This window comes from Balaenoptera borealis (genome assembly GCF_965194805.1).
Source record: "Balaenoptera borealis genome assembly, chromosome: 3".
Classification (NCBI taxonomy): Eukaryota; Metazoa; Chordata; class Mammalia; order Artiodactyla; family Balaenopteridae; genus Balaenoptera; species Balaenoptera borealis.
In genome coordinates, this window is record NC_138866.1 from 27,746,868 (window position 1) to 27,771,840 (window position 24,973).

The following is a 24,973-nucleotide window of genomic DNA, read 5'->3' on the forward strand; positions in this document are numbered from 1 at the left end:
GAGTTTCCACCTTGACCAGATTGGAGAGCTCTTTGTCAGCATCAAGTTCAGAAATGTCCCAGATGGTCTGGGCAGAACCTGAACTACTCCCTTTAGCTCCCTGGGGGCTCTGTGATGCTGACACTAAGCTGAGCCATGGCACCAGCTTGGTGCCACCAGGAGGAGACTTCCACCGACCCACCAGCTCACTTACCTCTCACTCTTTGGCGAACTCTTGGAAGCCATTGGAAGGATTGTGTTTTCTGCTGCAGCTGGTTGTGCTGACCTTCTCTTCGGAGTTAGGAGCAGGTGCCTGAGGGTGGGGCCCCCAAATCTGGTCCATTACAGCTCCCAGAGCTTCTGGGGTGGCTAACGGGCCCTCTCTCTCACTCCAGCCCTCAAACTTGGGGAGCAGGCTGGGGCATGTTTGGGGCTGTCAGGGTGAGTATTTGCTGCTGGTCGCGCTGGAAGAAGAGCAACGGTGAAGCTCACGGGAGCCAAGTCCCAGACCAACAGGGCTGGGGAAGGGTTGGAAGGTGCCCAACTCTGACACCTGTGCTGGTCTGGCTCCTGCCAGGAAAGGATGAGAGGGAGATTGCTCATGGCCTGGACACCCGGGGCCAACAGAACAGGAGTAGGGATGATGGAGGGAGAGGGTCCCAGGACCCACTTGGGCAAAGAATCCAGTGGAGAGGCTAGGGGTGGGACCTACTGGAGGAAAGAGCGCCACCCCAGGCCTGAGCAGAGGCTTCTAGGCTGAGTTTCTGTCATGGTCTGGGCTGCTCTGTTGGGTGGCACAGGAGTCAAGCTCTGCTGGGTTGGAGTCCTGGGGCCTGATTTACCTGTTGTATAACCTTGGGCAAGTAATTACTCTCTCAGCTTCAATGTCTACAATGTGCTCACACCCACCACAGTCCAGACACTGTCAGGTATACAGTGGTTCATATACATTTTGACAGTGACAGAGTGTTTACAACAAGGCTGCCTTGTAGAATGACCTGCCTTATAATAAACATATAAAGAACCGTTCAAGTTTATGAGCAAACAACTCAAGTGGTAAATAGATGTATGAAAAAAATTCAACCTCAGAAATGATTTAAAAAGGTAGCTAAAGCAACATTGAAGTATCATTTATGATGATGATGATGATGATTATGAAAAATTAATAATACACTGTGCTGGCGAGGCTGCACTCCGAGTGGTGCATTTATACAGCCTTTCAGAGAGCAGTCCTCCAGTGTATACCTAGAGCCATAAATGTAACCTCTGATATGGTCATTCTAGTCCACAGAATTAATCCTAAAATAATAAGCCTTTTCAAAATGTTTCTTATAAATATTTTTCAAATATACAGAATAAAAACAGTTTAATGAATCCCCCTATACTAAAGGAATATTTTAACTGAAGAAAAAAAGCCATATGAGTCAGGATGTCCACAGTTAAAAATTTTAAAAACAATCTAAGTATGTAACAGGAGAATGTCTGAATAAATTGTGATTCATCTTCAGATAGACTACCTTGTAGCAATTAAGATGATCAATATGAAAATTGTGGAACTGTATAAAGTACGATCTAATGTTAAGTGAAAAATCAGAATTTAAATGGTATCTGCAAGTGATGACAATAGTGTAAGAACTTGAGCAAAGGTTGAAAGGAAATATGCCAAAGTATTTGCCATGTTGGGGTGGGAGGATGATGAATTGATTTTTTTCTCCTTGAATATTGTTGTTATATTATTTTTACAATAACATTAATCAGAGGGATATTCAGGGCTCCGCCCCTGAATCAATCTGTTAACGTGTATTTGCTGGGCACCTGTTCCACAAGCAATTTGTATGAAAGGTTGTATTAAGAAGTGGCAAGAAGCAGGCACAGGACTCAGTTTTAGGGCAAGGGCTGGTCCATAAGAGTCTCAAACTCTTCAAATGTCAGAGCTACATGGGACCAATCTAACACCTTTATTTTGCAGTCGAGGGCCCTGAGGCCCAGGGAGGCTCAGTGACTTGCCCAGAATACCCAGCCAAAGCCTGGCAATTCTACATAGGGGTAGGCACTCCCACCGAACTAGCCAGCTGGCCTTAGCCCTCTTCCCCTGTCTCAGGGCACCTCCATTTTCCTGGAGTTGGCAAGAAGGCAGCCAAACAGAGAACACTCTTCTAGCGCAGAGGCGGGGGTGGACGTCCTGAACAGGAAGGGCACAGAGACACTGTTCCCGGGATGCAAACCCCACGCCCCGGTTGTCTCCACAGGACCCTGAGTGGGCTCAGCCAGACACACGCCACCCAGCAGCACGTGGGGCTGTCCCAGACTGTCCGACTTTATCTGGCCACTGCGGCCAATGGCCAGCTGACCTCCAATGCCCTGCCCATGGGGCCAGGCCCTGAGCGGAAGCATGGTGCCCAGCAGGCAGCATATCTGGACCACCCGTCATCCTCCTGGGGTAAGGACACCCTGCCTCCAGGTCCTCAAAGAGCAGGACATCTAAATCTTGGACCTCCTTCTCCCCACCTTTGCTTCCCCCTTCACCCTCTCAGAAGGGCTGAGTTGTCACCCTGTCTCTTATCTTTTCAGCCAATGTACAAAACAGTTGTCAAGCATCTGCTTTGCGTCGGGCTCCAGGGGTCCTAAACCAGCTATTGGAGACTTTGCCCCTTTGAGGCACCTAGACCTTGATTGCTCCATTTCTGCCCCATCTGTCACCTGTCCTGCCTTTGCTTCCTTCATATCCAGTTGTGAACCTCACCCTCCCTGGCGCTGGTCCTTCCACCTCATCCTTCCTGCAAACCCCTTGTTACCTATAGCGGGGCCTCTGCTTCCCAGAGGAGAGAGCTGAGCATTCCTGAGGATTCAAGCCTCTGCACATTCCTGCTCGTTGCCCAGCAATCCTTCCCGGCGAGCCTGGACACTTTCTCTCATTCCTCAGAGCAGCTACTCCAAGCTGCCCCCACCTTCCCCAGCCCCATCCCATGGCCATGCTTTCCACTCCCCAGAGTCCTCACCTTCCTGCCCATTTTAAAGTGTGCACATCAGTGATGTTTAGCATATCCACAATTTTGTGCAACCGCTATCTAATTACAGGACATTGCCATCACTGCAAGAAGAAGCCCCATGCCCATTAAGCAGTCACTCCCTTCCCCGCTCCCACCCTCGCCTCGGCCCCTGGTCCCACTAATCTACTCCCTGTCCTTATAGATTTGCGTATCCTGGACATTTCATATAAACGGAATCATGCAATACGTGGCCTTTTGTGTCTGGCTCTTTCACTTAGTGTAATGTTTTTGAGGTTTATCCATGTCGTGGATAGCAGGCAGCAGTGTCCCTTTTATAGCTGATGACCTTTCTTGCCATCTTGAAAAGGAAGTGCCCCTCTTCTTGTCTAAGGCACATCCCACTGTTTCTTGACTCTTCTGGAACCCTAGGCTGTCACTTGCCCTCCCCCTCCTCCGGTTCTCCTCCCCCTTCAACCTGTCCCCCACTCAGCCCTTTCCCTAGAGCATATACAGTTACTTACAGCTCTCCCATTCACACACACACACACACACACACACACACACACACACACACATGCATGGCTATTTCTCCACTTCCCTCTGCCTTCCTTTCTATCTCTCCTCCCTTCACAGTCAAGTCTCCATAGACCTTTTATACTTCCCTTCTCAACCCCTCTGCCTCCTGGCTTCCCCGCTGGGCCTCCTATACAGAACGAATACCCCTCCTTTGTGTTTCCACTGCCACCACTTGTGTTAAATGAAGCGACCTCAGCTCACGCTGCTGCAATGACCTCCCAACCAGTCACCCTGTCTCTCCATCCACCTGCATACCCCAGCTCAGATGGCATTACCCCACTTCCTCTTTGATCTCTCACTGAAAATTTTCAGTGATTTCCCACCGCCAACTGAATAAAGTGCTCTATCCTTGTTCTGGCCATTAGGGCCTCCAAAACCCGACTCTAATCATTCTTTCAGGTGTTCTCTTGGAAAACTCTCTTCTCTGGCAAGTCTGAGCTACATTCTGTTCTCTGCCCTTTGGTGCAAAGCCCAGCTGCAGCCCTTGCTAGCTGTGTGACTTGAGATGCAACCCATCCTTCTCTGAGCCTCAGTTTCCTTAACTGTCAGATGGAAATATTTGGTCAGATATAAGAACATTGCCAATATTCAACCATTTTAACCTACAAAAATGGCAATTTCTAGTGGTTCAACCTAAAATAATACTCAAGAGGGTTGAGAGTTATTGTGCATAAAGCATGATCTCAGGTACTGGCCTGTTGGCATCTCTCAGTAGATGTTGGGCTGTGAGCTATTACTCGGCCCCCACTATGGAACCTTGCATCCAGGAGGTACTTAGCAAATGCCCTTGGGATGGATTCAACCCAGTCCCGTGGGCCTTTCTAACCAGCCCCTGGAGGTCACAGCTGTGCCTCTCAGCCTTGCCCCCTGGACCCAAGCCCTCTCTCTGCAGGGCTGAATCTCACGGAGAAAATCAAGAAGATCAAGATCGTCTTCACTCCCACCATCTGCAAGCAGACCTGTGCCCATGGGCGCTGTGCCAGCAGCTGCGAGCGTGGCGACACCACCACCCTGTACAGCCAGAGCGGCCACGGGCATGACCCCAAGTCTGGTTTCCGAATCTGTGAGTCCATTCCCCGCTCACATGGTTCCTGGCTGGCCCTGGGGCTGGGTGCAGGGGTGGCCAGAAGGACAGGCCTGCCTTGGGCTGGAGCCCAGCTCTTCTGCAGGAAGGAGGCCGGGTGCTCTCATACCGTGGCTCCTGTGAGTTGTCTCCAATCACACAATGCTGAGTCCTCACCCAGCTCTGTCACATGTGACTCTGAGCAAGTCACACAACCTCTCTGAATCCAAGTTTCCTCCACAGAAAAGTGAAGGCGTTAACAGTGCCACTCCCCGCCAGCCCCCCACTCCCGTCCCATCCCTCAGGTTACTGCAGGGTGGAGGAAAGGCAAGGCCTGTTATTATCCATCCTCCTTCATCCTCCCAGGCCTCCTGGAAAGTCCCTGCATTTCAGGGGGTGCCCGGTTCCCAAAGCCATCCAGATTTGGGGGTCTTGTTCCCCCTGCTTCCCTGTTGTCACCCAGCGGCCACATAGTAGGTGCTGCTGTGTTCTTCCACCACGTCACCTTGAGGTCAATGTTGTAGATTTCTGCCAGATCCCCTGCCTGAATGGAGGCCGCTGCATTGGTAGGGACGAATGCTGGTGCCCCACCAACTCCACTGGGAAGTTCTGCCACCTGCCCTCCCCCAATCTGGACAGGGAGCCTCCAGAGAAGGGGGTCCACCACAGGGCCTCGCCACCGGGCCCCTTGAAGCAGTCCACCTTCACGCTGCCTCTCTCCAACCAGCTGGGTGAGTGTGGGGCTGGGAGGCGACCTGGGTAACCGCATAGGGTGGGTGCTGGCATCTTGGTGGAGGGGATGGGAAGCTGCCTCCAGCCCTTCCTTCTCCTCTACCCTTAGCGCTCAGTTTCATTCCCTAAGTTTTTCTCTGCCCTTTTTTTTTTTTTTTTTTTTTTGCTCTTATCCCCTACTGGGTGCGATGGGGGAGACAAAAGAGTATAAGGGTAGGGTCCTGATTTCAAGGAACCTATGGTTCTGAACAATAGAGGGAGGATGGATGAGAAAGAATGGCATCATAAAACATTTCCTTTCCTCTGCCTTCCATTATTAGGTGGCAAATAAAGGGTACAAAAAATACAGAATTTTGTAGGAGATCAGGAGATGGAAAGCCCCAAGCCTGGGGAGTTCAGGGAAGGCTGCATGGGGGAGGTGGACTTCACTTAGGCCTTAAACAATGGGTAGGCTTTGGTTAAGCAGAGGGGAGTGGAGGGCTTCCTGGGCAGAGGGAGTGGTGTGAACAAAGGCATGTAGTGGGGACCATGCAGGGTCTGTTGGGCTGGAGCTCGAAGGTTGTGCAGGATCATGGGGGGAGGTGGAATCAGGAAGGTAGTTTGGAAGTTGGTAATGAAGGTTTTTCAAGAAAAGGTGTGGAGGGGAGGAGTCTGTGCTTGGTCCTGTCCTCCCTGGGCTATTGTTCTGGGTTTTGAGTAGAGAGTGAAGAAATGGAGACGAGTTTTGGGGAGACACAGCCAGTGGCTCGCCTGGCCCAGGGCTGCTGCCACTCCTCAGAGGGTGGGGCCCTGTTTCCCCACCTCTGACCCCAGCCCCTGTGCCCAGCCTCTGCGAACCCCTCCTTGGTGAAGGTGCACATCCACCACCCGCCTGAGGCCTCCGTGCAGGTCCACCAGGTGGCTCGGGTACGGGGCGAGGTCGAGGAGGCCCCAGAGGAGAACAGCGTGGAGACCAGACCCTCGCCCTGGCTCCCCGCCAGCCCCGGCCATGGCCACTGGGACAGCAACAGCATCCCGGCTCGGTCTGGAGAGGTTCCTCGGCCACCACCCCTAGTGGTGCCCAGGCCTCCGGCACTGCTGGGCCGGTGCTACCTGAGTGCTATGAACGGACAGGTGAGAAAGCAGCTCCTGCCCCAGCCCCGGGGTCTTCTGGGACCACGACTGCTCCCTGCGGTGCCCCTCCTCCTTCCCGCTCTCCTCCTTGTTCTGAGGGAATGTGAATCTACAGGGCCTCCCATTCCCCACATGGGAAAACTCAGGGCATAAAATTGCCTGAGTGTAGAGGGGTTGAGCCTCCTACTTGGTCGACACTGGGTACCTGTCAGTGCCAGGCACACAGAAGAGGACCCAAGAGAGGCCCCCTCTGGAGGGGAACAATCGTCCTTGTGTCCCAGCAAATCCTGGGCTCTCCTGGAGCTGAGTGTAGGACTCCCGGTGCGTGGGTAGTGGGGCTATTAGATCTGGTGAGAAGGAGTTTGGTCTCCAGTTAAGGGTGGAGTCACAGAGATGTGAAATTAGCAAATGCAGGTTAAACCCCAAAGCCTTGGCCGTGCAAAGATAAGACACTCCATCCCCCCTACCTCCGGTGGCATCCTCAGTCAGTGATGGGAAATCATGTGTGCTTTTCTGAGTCCAGGCACCTAAGGATAGGGGCTAAGCCAGACCCAGGATGGTTTTTCCTAGGATTGCAGTTTGGCGTTTCCGGAAACCCCTCCTGGGAACTGGGGGAGGTAGGGAGTAGCCAAGGGATAGGGATCTCTCAGCTGTGGTGTCGCTGGGCATGGACCCTGCTCACGGGAGGTGGCCTTGGCATTCCCTGGAGTTTGATGGAGGAAAGCCCAACCTCTGTGGGCTGGGAACATGGATGGGGGCAGTTTGCAGACTTCACAGAGAAGATCTTATCTGGATGTGTCCCTGCCACGCCCCTCCCAAGTTTAGGGTCTGGCAGAGTGGACTTTGGGTTTCACTGCTTCCTTCCGGGACAACTCCTCCCCTCTCCTCCCCTCCCTTGGGTGGGGGCATTCTCTGCAGGATGTGAGTGGTGAGCTCATGTCTCAGGCTTTCCTGCGACATCTCTGTGCACAGCAGGGGAGGGAAGCAGGTGAGGAGTGTCCATGGCCTTTTTTCCAGTGTGCCAACCCCCTGCTGGAGCTGACTGCCCAAGAGGACTGCTGTGGCAGTGTGGGAGCCTTCTGGGGAGTGACCTCCTGTGCCCCGTGTCCACCCAGACCAGGTGAGTGCTGGGTGCCAGGGTCCAGGGTTGTCAGCAAAGCTCTCCCAAGGCCTGGCCTCTGCTGCAGGCACCACCCCCTGCATTTCCCACCAGGGCCTCAGAGGCCAGGCAGGTAGAACAGGCTGGCAAACTAGGAAAACTTTCCAAATCTGCCTTGAGTGTGCTTTTGGCTGGTGGCGGAGGCTCCTGACGGCTCAGACCCATTGCCAGGTGCAGCGTGGCCTGCCTGCTCGGTCTGATGGCCTGGAATGGGTTACTCTCTTTTGCCAGTTGTTCTTGCTCAGATTTTAGGAATTACATCCCATGCTGGGCCCTCTTCTACTCCTCAACCCCCTTCCACATACCTCCTGCCCAGGTACCAGGGGCCCAGAGGTCTTGATTTAGTGACTCAGTGTTTCCCTCATTCTCTCCCTGGAGGGACCCCTAGGCCTCCTCCTCACCTCCTGTTTCCTGCCTTTCAGCCTTTGAATCAGTGTTGGGCATCTGTCCCAGAATGTCCTCGGCCTTGGGGTATGGGAAACTCAGCTCCCAGCCCTCTTTTTTGTGGTGGGAAAACCTAACATATTCATTCATTCATTCAGCAAATACTCACCAGGTGCCTCGCCTATACTGAGCACTGAGAATTCAGGAGTGAGCAAAATGCCACTCTCAAAGGCATTGATCTTAAAGTTGGGAAGCAGGTGGCAAGGTACCTATGCCTGAGTGTGGCTCCTGCCTGCTCAGCCTGTCTTCCTCTTGCAGGTCTCACTCCTGGGCTTGGGTCTGGGCCTGGCATGTGTTTCTTTTGCCTGTCAAAAGTCAACTTGGTGAGTCAGCTTTGTGGGGGGCCTGGCCCAGAGCCCGAAGTGGGGAGTGGCAGGGCTGTTCCTAACTTCAGACTCAGCTGTGGAACAGTGACCATATTCTCCAAACTAAAAATAAATGTGGACAGTTTCTCAGTGTGATAGAATTTTTTGGTGAAGCACCAAAGGGTAGTATTAAGCTTTCAGGCTTGAGCATCCAATACATGGCAGGTACCAGTCCCAGCTCTGCCTGCTGACCTCTCTCTGCCCCATCTCCCATCTGTGAGATGGAGACAGTAATAGTGCCAGCCTCGTAAGGCAGCTGTGGAGAGTAAATGAGATGGCACCTGTACTTAGCATTAGGTCAGTAAGTGGTAGCTGTTATAATTACTGTTAGAAGTATCCCTCCAAGAAGGGAAGAGAGACTGGACCCACTGCCCCATTGGGAGGAGTGTGTGGAGCTGCTCAGCATCTCCCCCTGCAGGCCAAAGGTGTTTTCACCACTTTTCTTCCTCCTGGTCAGACCCACCCTTGAGACTTCCATATCCCACACTCCACTCAGCCAACAAGTATTTTCATCGATGAAGTACCCATTTGAAGTACCCATAGTGTGTAGGCCTTAACAGTGGAGAACAAGGTAGAAACAGTGCCTCCCCTCTCCAAGCTTACAGGCTGGTGGCGGAGGGGGGCGCAGACAGCAGAACTGGGACCACCTTTGTGCAAATTAGAGAAAGGTGCCCCTTCCACGTGTTCAAAATAGTCTTTATAATTAGACAAATCCAGGATGCCAATGATTCTGTTAGATGTGGTGCTTTTGTGCAGTGCACAACCTGCACATCTGTACACTGAGGGGTAGGAGATCCTTCCCCAAACTGGTGGATCAGGGAAAGCTTCTTGTAGAGGTGACATCCAGGATGAGGTCTGAAGAATTATTAGAGTAGGGCTTCCCTGGTGGCGCAGTGGTTAAGAATCCATCTGCCAATGCAGGGGACATGGGTTCAAGCCCCGGTCCGGGAAGATCCCACATGCCGTGGAGCAACTAAGCCCATGCACCACAACTACTGAGCCTGCGCTCTAGAGCCCACGAGGCACAACTACTGAGCCCGCGCGCCTAGAGCCCGTGTTCCACAACAACGGAAGCCACTGCAATGAGAAGGCCCTGCTCACTACAGCTAAAGAAAGCCCGCGGGGCTACAAAGACCCAATGCAGCCAAAAATTAAATAAATAAATAATTTATTTAAAAAAAATAGAATTATTAGAGTGGGCCAAAGAGATGGGAAAGAGCTTAACAACCCAAGGAAATTGCACAGGCAGGTGAGATGGAGAGAGTGAGAACATTTCCTGGAGCACAGCACACCCAAGGCTGAGCACCCATCCCCCCACCCCTTCCCTGTCCCCTCCTAGCACCACCCCTCACTGTGTGCAGCATACCTCAGCAAGCTGGGCACCAGGGTGCAGACCCTGGAATGTTAGGCATTCCCCACACTGAGCAAGAAATTACAAAGGGCAATGTAAACATTTAAAATGCATTAAAGTGCAGCTGGGCATTGTAGAGAGAAGGGGCAAGATGCTGGGGAAACTTGTTTGTGTTGACAGGTGCCAGACACCTAGCTACAGGCCCAAGCCTGGGGCCGGGGTGGGGAATGTTTCTTTAAGTAGGCAAGACAGGCAAGCTACTGTGCCAGACTCTGGAAAAAAAGGCGAGCTGCTGGGGTAGGTTTGGGAATGGTTAGCAAGACAGGCGTACTCCTGAGTTCTGGAACATTCTCAGCCCTGGTGGCTCTGCCCCTCTGAACCTCTATTTCTCTTCTGATAAAATAAGGCTGTGCCCCTCAGGGAAGGGCTTTGTCATCCCCAACAAGGTGGTCTAGTAGGATCAGGGTGTGAGGGGAGTAATGAAGCCAGCAGCGGGAGGGGGGGGGAACCACGTGACTTCATGGCTTCCGCTAAATCACCTTTGGCTTCTGAGGCTGTACAGGACTTGAAGAAGGTCCCTGCAGAGTGCTGCTGTTTCTGACATGGGAAAGGACTGCCTTGAAGTCTCAGTTACATGGCACAGACAAATCCCTTTTCTTCCAGAAAAATTCCTCAGTGCCTTCTTTCTCAGGGAAATGGCTCAGAGAGTCCATCTAGGCCAGCCTCTGGTCCCCCCACCTTTCTCCCTTCACTCTGAGTGACAGATGCAGCTGACCTGCCAGGACCTGGCCTGAGCCACATCATCCTGACCCCTGGGGAGTTATCAAAAGTCGCAGCTCAGAGCTTCTGCAGGGTCTGGAGAGCACACAGCTCTCCAAAGCCACTTTGACTGAGGCCACATTTTTGAGTTTTCATCCGAGAAAGACAGACATCTGGGTTGACTGGAAAGTTGGCCGCTGCCCCATCTGGCTTGGCACTGGCTGTGTCAACCCCAAGGCCCCTTTGCTGGGGCAGGCCGGGCTGGCACACGGCGCGCGGCCCGCAGTGGTGGGTCGTGGCTGTTTGCCACGAGACCATCTCTCCGACTGCCCGGTGTAGGATGAGTTCACCGCAGAATCCAGGCCCCTCCCTGTGTCTCCAGGGAGAGCTGATTCTCTTGCTCTTCCCCTTCAAGGAATTCTGCATCTTTCTCTCTTAAAAACAATAATAGCTGCCAGGTACCGAAGTTTTACGCTATGCCGTGCTTTGCACCTACATGATTTCATTTCATTGTCACAACCAGCAGCAAGCTAAGGATCTTTATCCCCATTTGACGGAGGAGAAAAATGTAGCTCAGAGAGGGCTGAGGAACTCGTCCAAGGTCACACAGGTAGGACAGGGGAACTAGGATTCAAACCACAGTGTGTCTGATTCTTAGGGGACCAGGATCTCCCTAATCATTCTGAGGAGGGGGGCATTGGGCAACCTGAAGACAATACAAATCAGGATGCTAGACAAGGATTTTACAGTCAAGAGGGTGCATCCCAGGACTGTATTCCACGTATACATGAAGGACAACATCCTGCCAGAAGATTGGATTGAACAGACAGGCAGGGCAGCAACCTGCAGTACAGGCCTGTATTAACAGAGATGTGTTGAAAGAAACATCCAGGGGTTGGGGGGAAGTGGGTAGGCTTGTTCCGTGTGGTTTCAGGGGGTGGGCAAAAGCCGATGTGTGGATGTTTCTAGTAGGCAGAACTCAACTGGAAACTGAGCAGTAGGGACAACTTATTAAAAACTGCAGATGCCCAGCAATATAATGGGATGTTTCCAGAAGTACTGAACTCCCCGCCACGACGAGCATGCCTACCAAGAACAGGTGTGTGGAAGGCGTGGGGGAAGGAAATTGATTTTTGAGGGAATGTAGGTTTATATATACATCTGAAAATTTATTTGAAACTCTCAATAGGAGGAAAGCCTTGGTTTGGCTGGGTTTTGCCATGGCCCTTGCCCACAAGGAGTGCTCCAGGTGTAGGTCTGTGATGCCAGCCCCCGGGGAGAGTGGGCACGTGAAGGTGATGTCTGAGGAGGCTGGAGCAGAGAACCCTAGGGCGAGTCACGGCAGCCTCGCTCTCATCACGTCCTCATTAGCGGCCCTTTATTCAGAGGATGTAATACGCGCCAAGCACCACGTTAAGTTCATTCTCATTTCGTTGCATCCTAACAACATCTCTAGGTGGGTGTTACTATCTTCGTTTTACAGATGAGGAAATTGGGCCTGAAACTCCAGGTCTATGTGACCCCAGAGCCCTGCTTCTAATCGCTCTGTAATCCCCTTCCTCTGCTTCTTGGCTTAGGCATTCGCTGAGCTAGAGGACCCCGGCTGGGGGAACAGCTGTGCCGGGGTGGAGCTCCTGTTCTCTGTAACTCTGGGTCAGACGCCCAGTCTCCTGCCCTAAAGAAATGAGATTTTCAGGATTCCAGTTGTTGGGCTGATAAAAGCCATGATTCTTTGGCTCGGGGTTGTTCTGAGAGCTTCCAAGGGACTCGAAGCCTCCTGGGAATTGTGCCTCAGCTCAAGTTAGCACCCTCCCTACCCTAGCAGGGGTGTCACTGACACGTGGCATCTCTGGCCTGGAGAGCCCTGGGGAGGGATAAGGTTGCGGTGGCTGGAGTGGCACCTGTCTGAGCCAGGGGTCTGACCAGACCCGTCTCCACCTCACTGTTCATGGTGACCAAGACACCCACTTTGGCTCCGGAGCCTCCCAAGGAAGCAGTCAGAGCCTGTCTTTGGGTGGCATTTCCACAATCATTGGGGGATCCATTAGGACTTCACCAAGGAGGAAAATCTGGAATAATGGACATTATTATAATTACCAATATGTGATAAGCATCATGCTCAGAGTTTTGCATGCCTGGTTAGTGTTCACAATAACCCTCTGAGAAAGGAAAAGGCATCCCCATTTTGCTGATAAGAAAACCAAGGCTCAGAGAGTAACTTGCCCAAGTCTCTCCAGCCAGTGAGGGGCAGCAGGCCAGCTTGCTTTCCTTGAAACTGTGTTTCTGGAAGGAAGGAAGGAAGGGAGGGAGGGAGGGAGGGAGAAAGGAAGGAAGGGAGGGAGGGAGGGAGGAAGGAAGAGAGGGAGGGAGGCCTGAGGAACATCTACAGGGACTGTGCCAGGCATTATGCTAGTTTCAGTCTGACATTGGTTGTTTCAGTAAAGTTAATCCTCACAACAACCCACGAACTGTGTTTCTGTCCCCACTTCTACAGGTGAAAAATTTAAGACTGAAGGAGGTTAAGAAATGTGCCCAGGTCACACAGCTAGTCAGAGTGGAGCCAGGAATTAGATGTGAGTCTGGCTACCCCAGCACCCACACTCTTTCCACTGCTCCCAGGGAGTCAAAGTTTCTTTCCAGCTTACCCACCTGAAGTTTGCAGATCAAGGGTTCAGCTCCAGCCTGCTCACGTGCCCCTGGGCATCAAACTTAGCCTCGTCCAGTGTGTGTGTGTGTGTGTGTGTGTGTGTGTGTGTGTGTGTATCTGTTCTCTGGGCAGAAGGGTGTGTGGCAAGGGACCCTCCACATCTCCCTGCTGCAGCCATCTGTCATCACAGATTGAGATCAGCGTGACTTGTAAACAGCCCTGTGGCCAGACATATGTCTCCACCGTCTCCTCCCCAAGCTCTGTCTCGGAGTCAGGGCCAAAACTGTCTCCAGCAATCAGTTTGCTCTTGTTGAGGCCTCCTTGGGAATTCCAGCAGCCAAGGGTGAGAATCAGCAGGGTGGGGGCAGGCTGCAGCCAGGGGACCCTCTGCTTCCTTCCCCATCTGTGAGCAACCAAGGTGCAGCAGTGAGTGGACAGGGCCGGGGGCCGGGGCCAGAAGACCTGAGCTCCAGGCCTGCATGGCCCAGGTTTCCTGACCAGGAAAGTCATGCATGTCTGCCCTACGTGCTTCACGGGCATTTGGTGATGTTCGGACTCCTTGGAGTTGAGGTTGAGTCCAGCTGACCCCTCAGGAGCTGCTTTGGCTCCTCAGGTCAAAGTCCAAGCTGCAAGACCACTTCCCAAGAGCCTCTTTGAAGCATCCACAGGAATCCCAGATCAGCCACTCTCTTTTTCCAGATCCACAAGTCCTCTGCTCTCTGACCCTTGATTTATCCTTGATCTGGCTGAGGGGCCATGGGAGGAGTACAGGTTCTTCACTATTTCCTTTACCGATTCTACATGATGCTTTGGTTGTACACATTACGGAGCATTTGCCCAGCATCTGATTACTTCTTCTGACCTCCTTCTGGGTGTCCCTGCCTTTTTTTTCCCACTCACTCTCCTGATCCCTTGTTTTAAAAAAGGGAGAGGAGGAGTTCCCAGGAAGGGTGATATGCTTCCTGCTGGGCAGGCATCTCCCTGTGGCCTCTGGACCCTAAGATTCTTGGCCTAGACAACTCCTAAGGCTCGTCATGAATTCGTTCATTCATTTATTTATTTGTAGGCAGTAGAGAGGAATAGTTCAGAATTTATCCTCTGGAAGCAGACGCATAATCCCAGCTCAATCCACCAGCTGGGTGACCTTGGGCATGTTTCCTAACCTCTCTGTACCTCAGTTTGCTCATCTGTAAAATGGGGATAATATTAGTAAGTATCTCCAAGGCCTGTTATGAGGATTAAATAAGTTATTACCTGTAAAGCCTTTATAATAGGACCTAGCCCATAGTATGAGCTATTTTAGTGTCTGCTATTATTACTCATTCCCTTTTGATTGCCTATACTATTCCGTGTGCTGTGCTTGACTCCAGAGACATAGCAATGACAAAGAAGGCAAGGTCCCTGTCCTCACAGAGCTTATGCGCTAGCAGGGGAGATGGACAAGCAAACAGGCAGCCACAGCACAGTCCATTAAGCACTACAGCAAGGGAAGGCCTACGTGTGGTGGGAGCACTTGAGAGGTGCGCCTGGTGATACCCGCCCTCCCCCATCACTGCCGAAACCTCACCCAGAGCCGTGGGTGGGTGCTGAGTTCTCACCCCAAGCCAAGGTTTCTCCCTTCCATGTGGTCATCTCAACTTCGACTTTCTTTCCCCCAAAGAGATATAAGCAGATTTTTCTGGATTGGCTGCTGCACTTGGTCTTACAGAAGCTGGGACCCAGCCCCCTATAGGCGGCCTCTGTGAGGTTTGAGGAAGGGCGCTGAGGGCCCTGGTTCGGGGCGGGTGGGGTGCGGGGTGCTGGCAAAAATGGGCATCTCACCAGGGACGCTGGCTTTGACACTTCTTTCTCTCTAGAAGCCTGCCCTCACCAAGGGCTGTCCAGCCGACAATTTCTCTTCAGGCCAGTGAGAAGGCAGAGTCCTCTCAAGAGGAAATCACTTTCTAGAAAAAGCGCATGTTTCCAGACTAACGGATGAGCCCCGCTCTTCTCAGTTCACACATTGCTCAGCTCGGGGTACCCTGCAGGTGCCACAGCTGGTTCCCAGCCTTACTCTGAACCCAGCTCTCTGCCACCCCTCTCCTGCTCCGTAAAGAAGCAAGGTCCTTCTGCCTACCTCCTCCCTCCTGGCACCACCTTGCTGCCCTGGCCTCCTGGCTCCCCCTCCACTTCCTCTCTGGGTGCAGGAGGGATGTGCCCTTCGCAGCCAGAAGCTTGGTTGCAACCCCGACTCGGCCCCCTCTGAGCTTCACCTTCCTTCCTAACCTGTTAAATGGGGATAATGACCCCTGCTTGCAGGGTTATTATGAGAAACAGACAGGACAATATGCACCAAAGCCCTCACGCCTCCGAAGGCCTGTCCAGATGTCCCCTTGTCTCAGTTCTCCCGGCCCCTGGCATCAGCCTCAAGATATTCCTTCCCACCTTCTGCTCCTGCATCTAATCAGCTTGCTTTCTGAGTTTCTCCAAACAACTTCCCCTCTTTCTTTCTTCCTCCCTGTCTTCAGTTCATGCCACCAGGCCCCGGGCCAGGCGCTCACATTTCCCGGCCTCACCCCATCCTACTTCTCAATGTCAGCATTTTCAGAATACTCACTTATCGCCACACAGCGGCCTTTTAGGCTGAAGCCTAGTCCCCATGTGGAAGAACATGCAAACCCTGGGGAAGACCAGGGTCTCCCGTGGCAAAAAAAAAACAAACTACAACTTCAATTTACAGTTCTTTAATCTTAAAAACAAAATTAAGCTTTACTAATTTATGTCCTCACTTGATCTCTACGTCAGACTGTTGCAAGTGTCCTCAGGGAAGTGTGGGGCTTCCAGGGAAACACGGCACCTCCTCATGTTTGTCTTTGGTATCACAACATGTAATGCACGACGATGCTCTGTTTGTGGGGTTTTTCAGTTAGGTTGTCTAGTTTTAACTAAAGCAGCCCTCACCAAGTGGAGAAATGACTCCAAAAAATTCTTGCTGAGAAACAGGATTTAAAATAATAAGAGGGGCTTCCCTGGTGGCTCAGTGGTTAAGAGTCCGCCTGCCAATGCAGGGGAGACGGGTTCGAGCCCTGGTCCGGAAAGATCCCACATGCCGCGGAGCAACTAAGCCCATGCGCCACAACTGCTGAGCCTGCACTCTAGAGCCAGCAAGCCACAGCTACTGAGACTGCGCACCTGGAACCTGTGCTCCACAACAAGAGAAGCCGCCGCAGTGAGAAGCCCGCACACCGCAAAGAAGAGTAACCCCCGCTCGCCACAACTAAAGAAAGCCCACACGCAGCAACGAAGACCCAACGCAGCCAAAAATAAATAAATAAAAAAATAAATTTTTTAAAAATCCTCTTTTAAAAAATAAATAAATAAAATAAAATAATATGAATAATCCTAAGCAATCCTTTAAAAATGCAATGCTGACACTTCTCCTCTGACACATAATCGGCCATATTCCAAGGTAAAAATAATGATGACCTCTCAGATGGGACCCAAAATGGACCCCAGGAGTCAAATGATCAAGAAGTCTATATAGGGCTTCCCTGGTGGCGCAGTGGTTGAGAATCTGCCTGCCAATGCAGGGGACACGGGTTCGAGCCCTGGTCCGCGAAGATCCCACATGCCGCAGAGCAACTAGGCCCATGAGCCACGACTACTGAGCCTGCACGTCTGGAGCTTGTGCTCCGCAACGAGAGGCCACAACAGTGAGAGGCCCGCGCACCGCGATGAAAAGTGGCCCCCACTTGCCGCAACTGGGGAAAGCCCTTGCACAGAAACGAAGACCCAACACAGCCAAAAATAAATAAATAAATAACTAATTAATTTTTTAAAAAAAAGAAGTCTATATAAAATACAGCTTATATCTACTATCGTTAATACCAGACCTTGCCTTCAGTGTATAATGTGCCCAGAGATAACAGCTAATGATAGAGTAAAAGCTATCTTGATTAGAAAAACATTTTAAGAACTTCCCTGGCAGTCCAGTGGCTAAGACTCCGCTTCCAATGCAGGGGGCCCAGGTTCGATCCCTGGTCAGGGAACTGGATCCCGCATGAATGCCACAACTAAAGATCCTGCATGCCACAACGAATATCTCGCACGTGGCAACGAAGATCCCATGTGCCCCAACTAAGACCCGATGCAGCCAAATAAATAAACAAATAAATGTTCAAAAAAAAAAGAATCAAAAAAAATAAAACATTTTAAAACACTGAGACACTCACATTTTGCTGTATAACTGGATGAAGGTATAAGTATTATTAACATGTCTCTTGGTATTTGCAAGAATCTATTTCAGCAATAAAATATATGAAGAACTATCTATTGCGTAAACCACTAAAGCTTGAACCTATATAGAAGATAGAAGACCTATATTCTCAACAGTAAATGACTTCTTGAATAAAAATAAGGTTTACCCAATAACTCTATAAGTACAGCAGCTGATGTTAGGACCAGCAAGGCAATGGAGCTGGGGAATGCTAAATGGAAAGTCCCCTCCCTGTACCCTTCATAGGCAAGGTATTGCCACAAAGAAGTCAAAGCTGGGAGAAGACAAGCTGTCACAGGAAGTCATCATGCGGTTAACTTTATAAAACAAGACCTTTAAAGTATAACGGTATCTTTACGGAGCTTCATATTGGAATAGTGTCTGTGGAAATGCCTATGCCCCTTGAGAATTACTGGCTATGTCTTGGCAAAGGAATCATCAAACTGAAAGAGCAGTTCTTCTTCATTTTTTTTAAACAAAAAGATGGGTGTTCCACATTTGCTGCCTTTTTCTGTGATCACAGGTAGCTGTCAATAGTATACTACCTGCTAGCGCTTTTCAAGAAAAAAAATCTTCAAAAATAAAACACCTTCAAAGCACTTCTTTGGAGGTTGACATACGAGTCTGTCCCTCCAAGGTAGTGGAGATGTTTTCCCTGTTTTTACTGAATGTCATTTGTTTTTGTTTCCTTGTTTGTTTTTGTTTTTAAGCACACTTTCTCTCTCTCTCTCTCTTTAAAGTAAGAGGAATGGTGTGAAATCAAGATAGGACATGTACCAGCACCAAAATACTGACAGTTATTGCCTTATTGGCCCATCTGGACTCAGACCACTGCCCAGTTTTGTTATAAACTTTAAGCAGGGCTGCTTTTCAAGGAAGTTGTGGTGGGACAGAGCCTTTTGAAAATGAATGTTTGGAATAAATTCCATCATCCTGTGATTTGCTGCTATAAATCCTCTCCACTTGCCTACTTGAAAAACTCAAGAACTGGGATTTTCTAACTCTTTTTGAATTTGTAAAAACAACTAACTGACCTCAGGGAACGTGAAAATCTACTAACCAAACTTCAACAACAGCATCCCATGGTTGGTGAATGTGAGTGAATGGATATCATGGATTTATAAGTGCGATCGACGGTGAGCTTCTTCCAGGATCGGGGGAATTTGTCAGCTAGGGTGGCATTCAGACCAAGTATCAGAATAAACTGAACTTAGAACCAGACTGTGAATTGTCATATTCAGATGTTTAAAAACTAACAAAACAACTAGAGTTGTGTAAGATGCAGCCACTGGGAGAAAGTGGGTGATGGATGCACAGGACCTCACTGTACTATTTTTTGCAATTTTCTGCAAATCCATAATTACTTCAAAAACAAAAAGTAAAAACAAGCAAAAAAACAAATTTGTTCAATCACATGTTATATTGTATAACATTGATATCATATAATATATACTGTATCTAATAACTATATGACTATATATTATTATAACTATATATACAAGATATATAGTCACCAGGTATCATTTTTAGTAATAGCAAGGTGGGCTGAGAGTAGCCTGGTGAGAGCCAGGGAAGGGATTTCGGCTAAGGAGGTGCAGCTATCCAGGTCAACGGCTTGGGGGGATGGGGCCTCACAGCTGCAGAGTGGGCTGGACCTCCAGACTGCACCCCACTTCCCAGCATGGGTGACAGAGGAGCCCAAGGGCCCTCCAGTGAAACCTGTCTGTATCTTCACTCCTTAGCCTCGCCAGTGATTGAAAATGGCCAGCTGGAGTGTCCCCAGGGGTACAAGAGACTGAACCTCACTCACTGCCAAGGTAAGAATGACCAGGGACAGGGCTGGGCTTGGGGAGCAGAAATAACAGAGGCTTGATGGTGCGGGGAGACACCCCCATCCCTTCTATCTGTCACCCCCATGATAGAAGGAGCAGCTGCCACTGTCTGAGTGGTCTCCATTGGGCACCTCTAAGCGTCAGCGTGGGGGAGCTATGGGGGCTGCTGCTTCCAGGGGCCCAAGGAAGTCAGAGGATAGTGATAGAGCAAGCTGAGAAAGGGCCTGGGAGCCAAGCCCTCCCCTCCTCCCCATCTCTATCCACCCCCACCCAGATGTGGGTGTGTGCTTCTGTAGGGCTGTGTTGTGCTGTATCTCAAGGTGCCCCGGTCCCCGCACATCCACTCACCTCCTGGGCTGCTCTCCCTGGAATGGGAAGACTTTTGACTCCAGGGTGGGAGATCAAGTCAGCCTGAGTTGGTGGGGACCACTATGGACTTTTCCCAGCAAAGCACCTCAGCTGCTCAGGCCTCCTTCCCGCAGCCAGGAGCAGGGAGGGCACAGGTGGAGGGGATGGAGGGGGAGTGGGGGAGGGGGACCATAAAGCACAGTTCTTGGCCTTGCTGGCCTGGCTGGTAGGCTCTGTAAGGCCAGCTGAGGCCCAGGTGCTCTGCAGTAGAGGCCCCCAGAGAGGCAAGGCCCAGGGGCACCTCGGGACAGAAGAGTGGGAAGGGGGGCTCAGCCATGGCTCTGAGCAGGGACCCCTTGTTGGCTGTGGACCTGGCAATAGGTGAGATATGAGCTGGGCCTTCCAGCCAGTGGGAGGCTGCTGGGGTTGAGGCAGCTGCCCCTTTGGAGAGCTTTGGGAACTGGACAAATCACTGTCTGTACAGTTCGCTTTGGTTGAAGCTAGGTTAGAGACAGGGGATTGACTCAGATGGTCTCCTAGGTCCCCTCTCCCTGGAGGCTTCAGGAGAGAGGGGTCTGGGGTGGCTGAGCTATCTGCCTGTGGGGATTTCTGGCCCATGGATAAGAACAGGTGCTTGGACCAGGCAAAAGGGCAGGCCTCTGACCCAGCCCAGCCCAGGCTTAGCTTCCCTCCAGGGCAATGAGGCAAGGACCTCACGGACAGTGGTGTGGAGAGAAGTTGGTATTTTTGCCCTTAGAGAGCGCAGTGGGGCTGCTCATATCTAAACTGTCCTCAGTGGCCTCTCTGCCTGGCAGGTTTCCCAGTGTGCAGTGTTAAAGTTATTCCCAGGATCTCGAATGTGCTCTCTATCCTCCCTCCACCAAGCCCACAGGATTCAGGATGCCAAGGTGCCCTCCCCAGGAGGCCCTGCCCCTGAAACCTCTCCCTTCCCATGTCTGTGGCTATGGTCTCCCTGTCTGGGATGGGACCCGCTCATCTCTGCACCTGCAGGCACCATGCTTCCTCTCTCCATCCTTCTCTCCTACTTCCACAGGCTAATTTTGGGGTATTGCTATGAGCTGCATACACTGTGCTAGGTGTTAGTTCACAGTGATGAATAAAACACAGCCGCTGCCCCAGGTGAAGACAGATGCCTTAACAATTACACACTATGAGAGAAGTGCTCTCGAGAGAAAGAGGCACTGGGTGCTATGGGATCCTACAGTGGGACCCCTTCCCAGACTGGAGGATCAGGGAAGGTTTCAGGTGATACCTGACCTAGACTTAAAAAATGAATAGAGTTGGCCAGCTAAAAGGGGATGCGGGCATTCCAGGCTGAGGGACCAGTATGAGCAAAGGAGCAGTTTGGGCTGGCTGGAGTACAGCCAGTGCACCCACAGGAGACAACAAGGGCATCCCAGGGTCTCATCAGAGCCACCGGCCCACCCGCAGTCTTTTGGAAAATGGTGGAGGGCATTGGATACCACGTGAGGGTTTAGAAGCTCCCTCTAGGAGGTGATGGGGAGCCCAGAAGCTTCTCAAGTAGACAGGAAGCAAGTCAGATTTGTGTTTAGACATCACTCTGGCCATAGACTGGAGGCAAACAGATTAGTTCCCCTTCCCAGCTCTCCCTCCCAATAGAACATCCTGCTAAGCAGTAGTTCCCCTTGGTGCCCAAGCTGAGTCATCCTTCAGGCCCTTTATTCCTGTACTCAGTGCCAATTTCCCCAAAGCCTGTGAATCAGCAGGCGGCTCTGATGACAGTGGGCTGCCATGTGTCATCTCCTGGCACTGGATGTGGGTGACCATCACAAATCTTCCATGCTCGCCATCATCAGCAAAGGTGCCATCGCTAAGAGGGCCCCTGACTTCTTGGAGCTCAGAGTGTGAGCATTGTGATTTCCCCTGCCCTCTTAAAACTCTGCGCCACCTCCCAGCCCCTGCCTCCATCCTCCCGCCTCCTCTTCCTTGCCGGTGTCTCTCCATCCTGCAACTTCTCACTGTGGACATGGTCCCTGGATCTTGGGTCCCGCAGAGATGCTTCAGGGTCTCTCAAGGAAGACTGAATAGGAGGGACTGGGCAGCCTGTTCTCCACCCTCCAACTCAAACTCTCCCCTCATCTACTCCCCCTGTTACTTCCCAGGATGCCGCTTACTAGTTGAGTGACTTTGGGCAAGTTACTCCTGGAGCCTCAGTTTCCTCACTTATAAAAAGGCCGTGTGGACCTACTTGATAAAACTGTGAGAATTAAATAAGGTATCATAGGCAAACCACATGGCATACTACCTGACACGAGGCACTCAATAAACATTAGCTCTTAATATTATGACCATTATTACCAGTTCCTGGACCCAGCGATTTGCAATTTTTATCTCATTTTATCCCCCTAACAGGACTACATCATCATTACTATTATTATCCCCACTTTACAAATGAGAAACTGAGGCCCGGAGAGAGGGATCACACTTAGTAAACGGCAGCTCTCTTATTGCTGTCCTTCTATTTGGAGAATCATAGGAGAACTCTGCCCCGACCCCTCCCCTCCATCAGGCCTGGGTCGGGGGGCGCTTGGTCATCTCCGCCAACCCTGCAGATATCAACGAGTGCCTGACCCTGGGCCTGTGCGAGGACTCGGAGTGCGTGAACACCAGGGGCAGCTACCTGTGCACCTGCAGACCCGGCCTCCTGCTGGATCCGTCCAGGAGTCGCTGTGTGTGTGAGTGCAGGCGGGACCCAGGGTGGGGACGCTGAGAGGCGAGATGGAACCCTCGAGGTCCATGGGCCAGACTGAGAGCAGAAATGCCCCTAGACCCTATCGCAGGGTCCAGGGGCTGCTCCTCCACCTGGAACTGGGGCCCAAGTACCAAACCTGATGCCCCGTCCTGCTGGGACGGAGACAGTCACTGCTTCTCTGTTTTCTGTAGGCATTTCTTTGAGGGCTTTGCAGTTTGGGATTTTCTACCTCCTCTGTTTTTTCTCTCATCATTACTGTCCCATCTGTTGCCTCATCTGCTTTGGGAGGATGTGTGTTGCCCCTGCTGAGCTGTGGCTGCCTCTTCCAGTGCCTGCGCTTAGCAGCCTGGTCCTTTCACTGCAGACCTTTCTCAAGGAGCCTGCCCATAGCAGGAGCGGCACTGCTGCCGGCCCCGGGGCCTTTCCGTAATCCTGCGGTCCCCGTGTGTCCATGAGCGCGTACGTGTCACTAGTCGTAGCAACATCGTGTCCATGTGTGTGCATGCGTGAATACCCAGACAGCTGTTTCCAGTGGCCTCTGTGGTTTCCAGCTGGGAGAGGCCCAGGCTGGCAGTGCCCCCCTCCACCCACCACTCCCCATGGCAGAGCTGACGGTGCAGCCAGACCAGGGAGGTCTGGCCAGTACTGAATAAAACCAGTCCCGACTGGCCTCTGCAAAGTAGCCACCCAGGTCAGGTGGGCCGCCCAAGGCTCAGCAGAGTTCCCTGTGGCCAGCCAAGCCCTCAGTCTGTGAACTGCCAGGTACTGGGTCTGGGGAGGCCACAAGATGAACTGACTCCAGCACCACCCAGAGGGAGCACCCATGTGAGGGAAAGACTGCACCCAGCATCCCAGGGCAAGGAGATAGTAAGAGCCTTAGATAGTAAGAGCCTTAAAAGGACAGCAGAGAATGAGGGGACCCAGAATGGGGAGAACCCAGCTGGCCACTCTCAGGAAGAGTTCATGGTGACTTATTTATTAGTTCTGGAAAGAGACCCTTCCTGCAGGGAGGCAGAGATGGCCCTTGGTGTTGTTATTTTCTAAACCCAGCGTGGCTCACACTCACTGCAGCCCACGGGATTTTGATTCATGGATCCAGCCAGCCAGCCATCAATCTAGAGAGCATTTACTGAGTATCTACATGCACCAGACATTGCCCAGGGTGCCTGGGCTGCAAAGACGACCAAGACAGGGCCTGGTCCTCAAAGCTCCCCATCAGGCCTGTGGTTCTCGCCTCGTCTCGTCTCCTCAGGGAGGCTGTGGCTCTCAGAGCACACCGCTCCTCCCTCGTGCTCCCCAGGATGGGCTTTTGTAAACACGTATAGACTCAGAATCTGGAGACAAGCAGACACATCCACATTTCCTGCTCTCAGCTTCCCCACATGAGGATGAGAGTCAAACAGATAACATGAGGAGGTGCTAAAAGCATTCCTGCAGCTACTCTTCCTAATGTTCTGTGAGCATTTTCAGGGCCCCAACTTCTACATTGAGATGCAGGCCAAGCCAATCTGAACTCACGTGGCCGGCCACTCCTCCACCCACTGCCTTTCCCCTCCCGCTGGCCACCTGCCCATCCCCACCTGCCGTGTCTGTTGCAGCGGACAAGGCCGTCTCCATGCAGCAGGGGCTGTGCTACCGGTTGCTGGGGCCCGGCACCTGCACCCTGCCTTTGGCCCAGCGGATCACCAAGCAGATATGCTGCTGCAGCCGAGTGGGCAAAGCCTGGGGCAGCAAGTGTGAGAAGTGCCCCCTGCCTGGCACAGGTAACCCTCTGTCCGCATCTCAGCCTCAGCCACCGAAGGCCTTCCTCCAAGCCAGTGGCCAGTTTCCCCTACCTGACCTAACGTCAGGCCAGAAGACTCTTAATTTTCCTTCCTGTTCAACTCCTTAACCCAACCTGGGGCCCCTCCCTCCTTGCTGCCACAATTGCCCTGTCCCTCAAAAGGCAGGAAAAAGGAGGGCCCTGGGTTCCTGCGGGAACAGCGTCCCTCAGCTTGTGCTCTGACTGTTGAACTTGCAGAGGCCTTCAGGGAGATCTGCCCTGCCGGCCACGGCTACACCTACTCAAGCTCAGACATCCGTCTGTCCATGAGGAAAGCCGAGGAAGAGGAACTGACCAGGCCCTCGAGGGAGCAGGGGCGGAAGGGCAATGGGACCCTGCCCAGGCCAGCAGAGAGGCAACCACTCCGGGAGGCCACCGGCACCTGGCTGGAGGCCGGGACCATCCCTGACAAAGGTATCTGGGTTGGGGAAGATGCCTGAGAGATTCCCCCTCCCCTCGGGTTACAGCACCTCAAAGAGCCACTGGACCCACGGCATTCCATCTCTGGGGCTCCAGAGTTCAGAGTAGCAGCACAGCCCTGGGAAACCTGCTCTCATGGCCTGGCCTGATGACATGGCCTCACCTCCTCTTTCTCCCATATAGGATCAAGAGGTACCCATGTCCCAGGGAGCTGCTGGTGGGGGTGGGAGAGGTCCACCGCATCCTCCACTCCAGCTGACAAGGCCTTTCCATCCCTTGCCCCCGGCCATGCAGCTTCTGGGGCTGGTGCTTGCTGCCAAGCCTGAAGAGTCGGCAGGTGGATTCTGGGGAATCTGGGGCCTTTAGATCCCCTCCCGTGGCCTT

The 24,973-nt window shown here is 52.1% G+C and overlaps 1 protein-coding gene across 7 annotated transcripts in view; it reads left to right on the plus strand.

Moving 5' to 3' along the window:
* The window catches only part of LTBP2 (latent transforming growth factor beta binding protein 2), a 100,090-nt gene that overhangs the window by 45,495 nt on the left and 29,622 nt on the right, over positions 1-24,973 (plus strand). For all 7 annotated transcript variants that reach the window (XM_082383843.1, XM_082383837.1, XM_082383838.1 and 4 more), the window contains exons 4-12: positions 2,229-2,419; positions 4,438-4,608; positions 5,133-5,339; positions 6,167-6,453; positions 7,471-7,573; positions 19,176-19,250; positions 22,208-22,330; positions 23,946-24,110; positions 24,368-24,583. In XM_082383843.1, the coding sequence (XP_082239969.1) occupies positions 2,229-2,419; positions 4,438-4,608; positions 5,133-5,339; positions 6,167-6,453; positions 7,471-7,573; positions 19,176-19,250; positions 22,208-22,330; positions 23,946-24,110; positions 24,368-24,583 (1,538 nt within the window). The remainder of the gene's footprint in view (positions 1-2,228; positions 2,420-4,437; positions 4,609-5,132; positions 5,340-6,166; positions 6,454-7,470; positions 7,574-19,175; positions 19,251-22,207; positions 22,331-23,945; positions 24,111-24,367; positions 24,584-24,973) is intronic.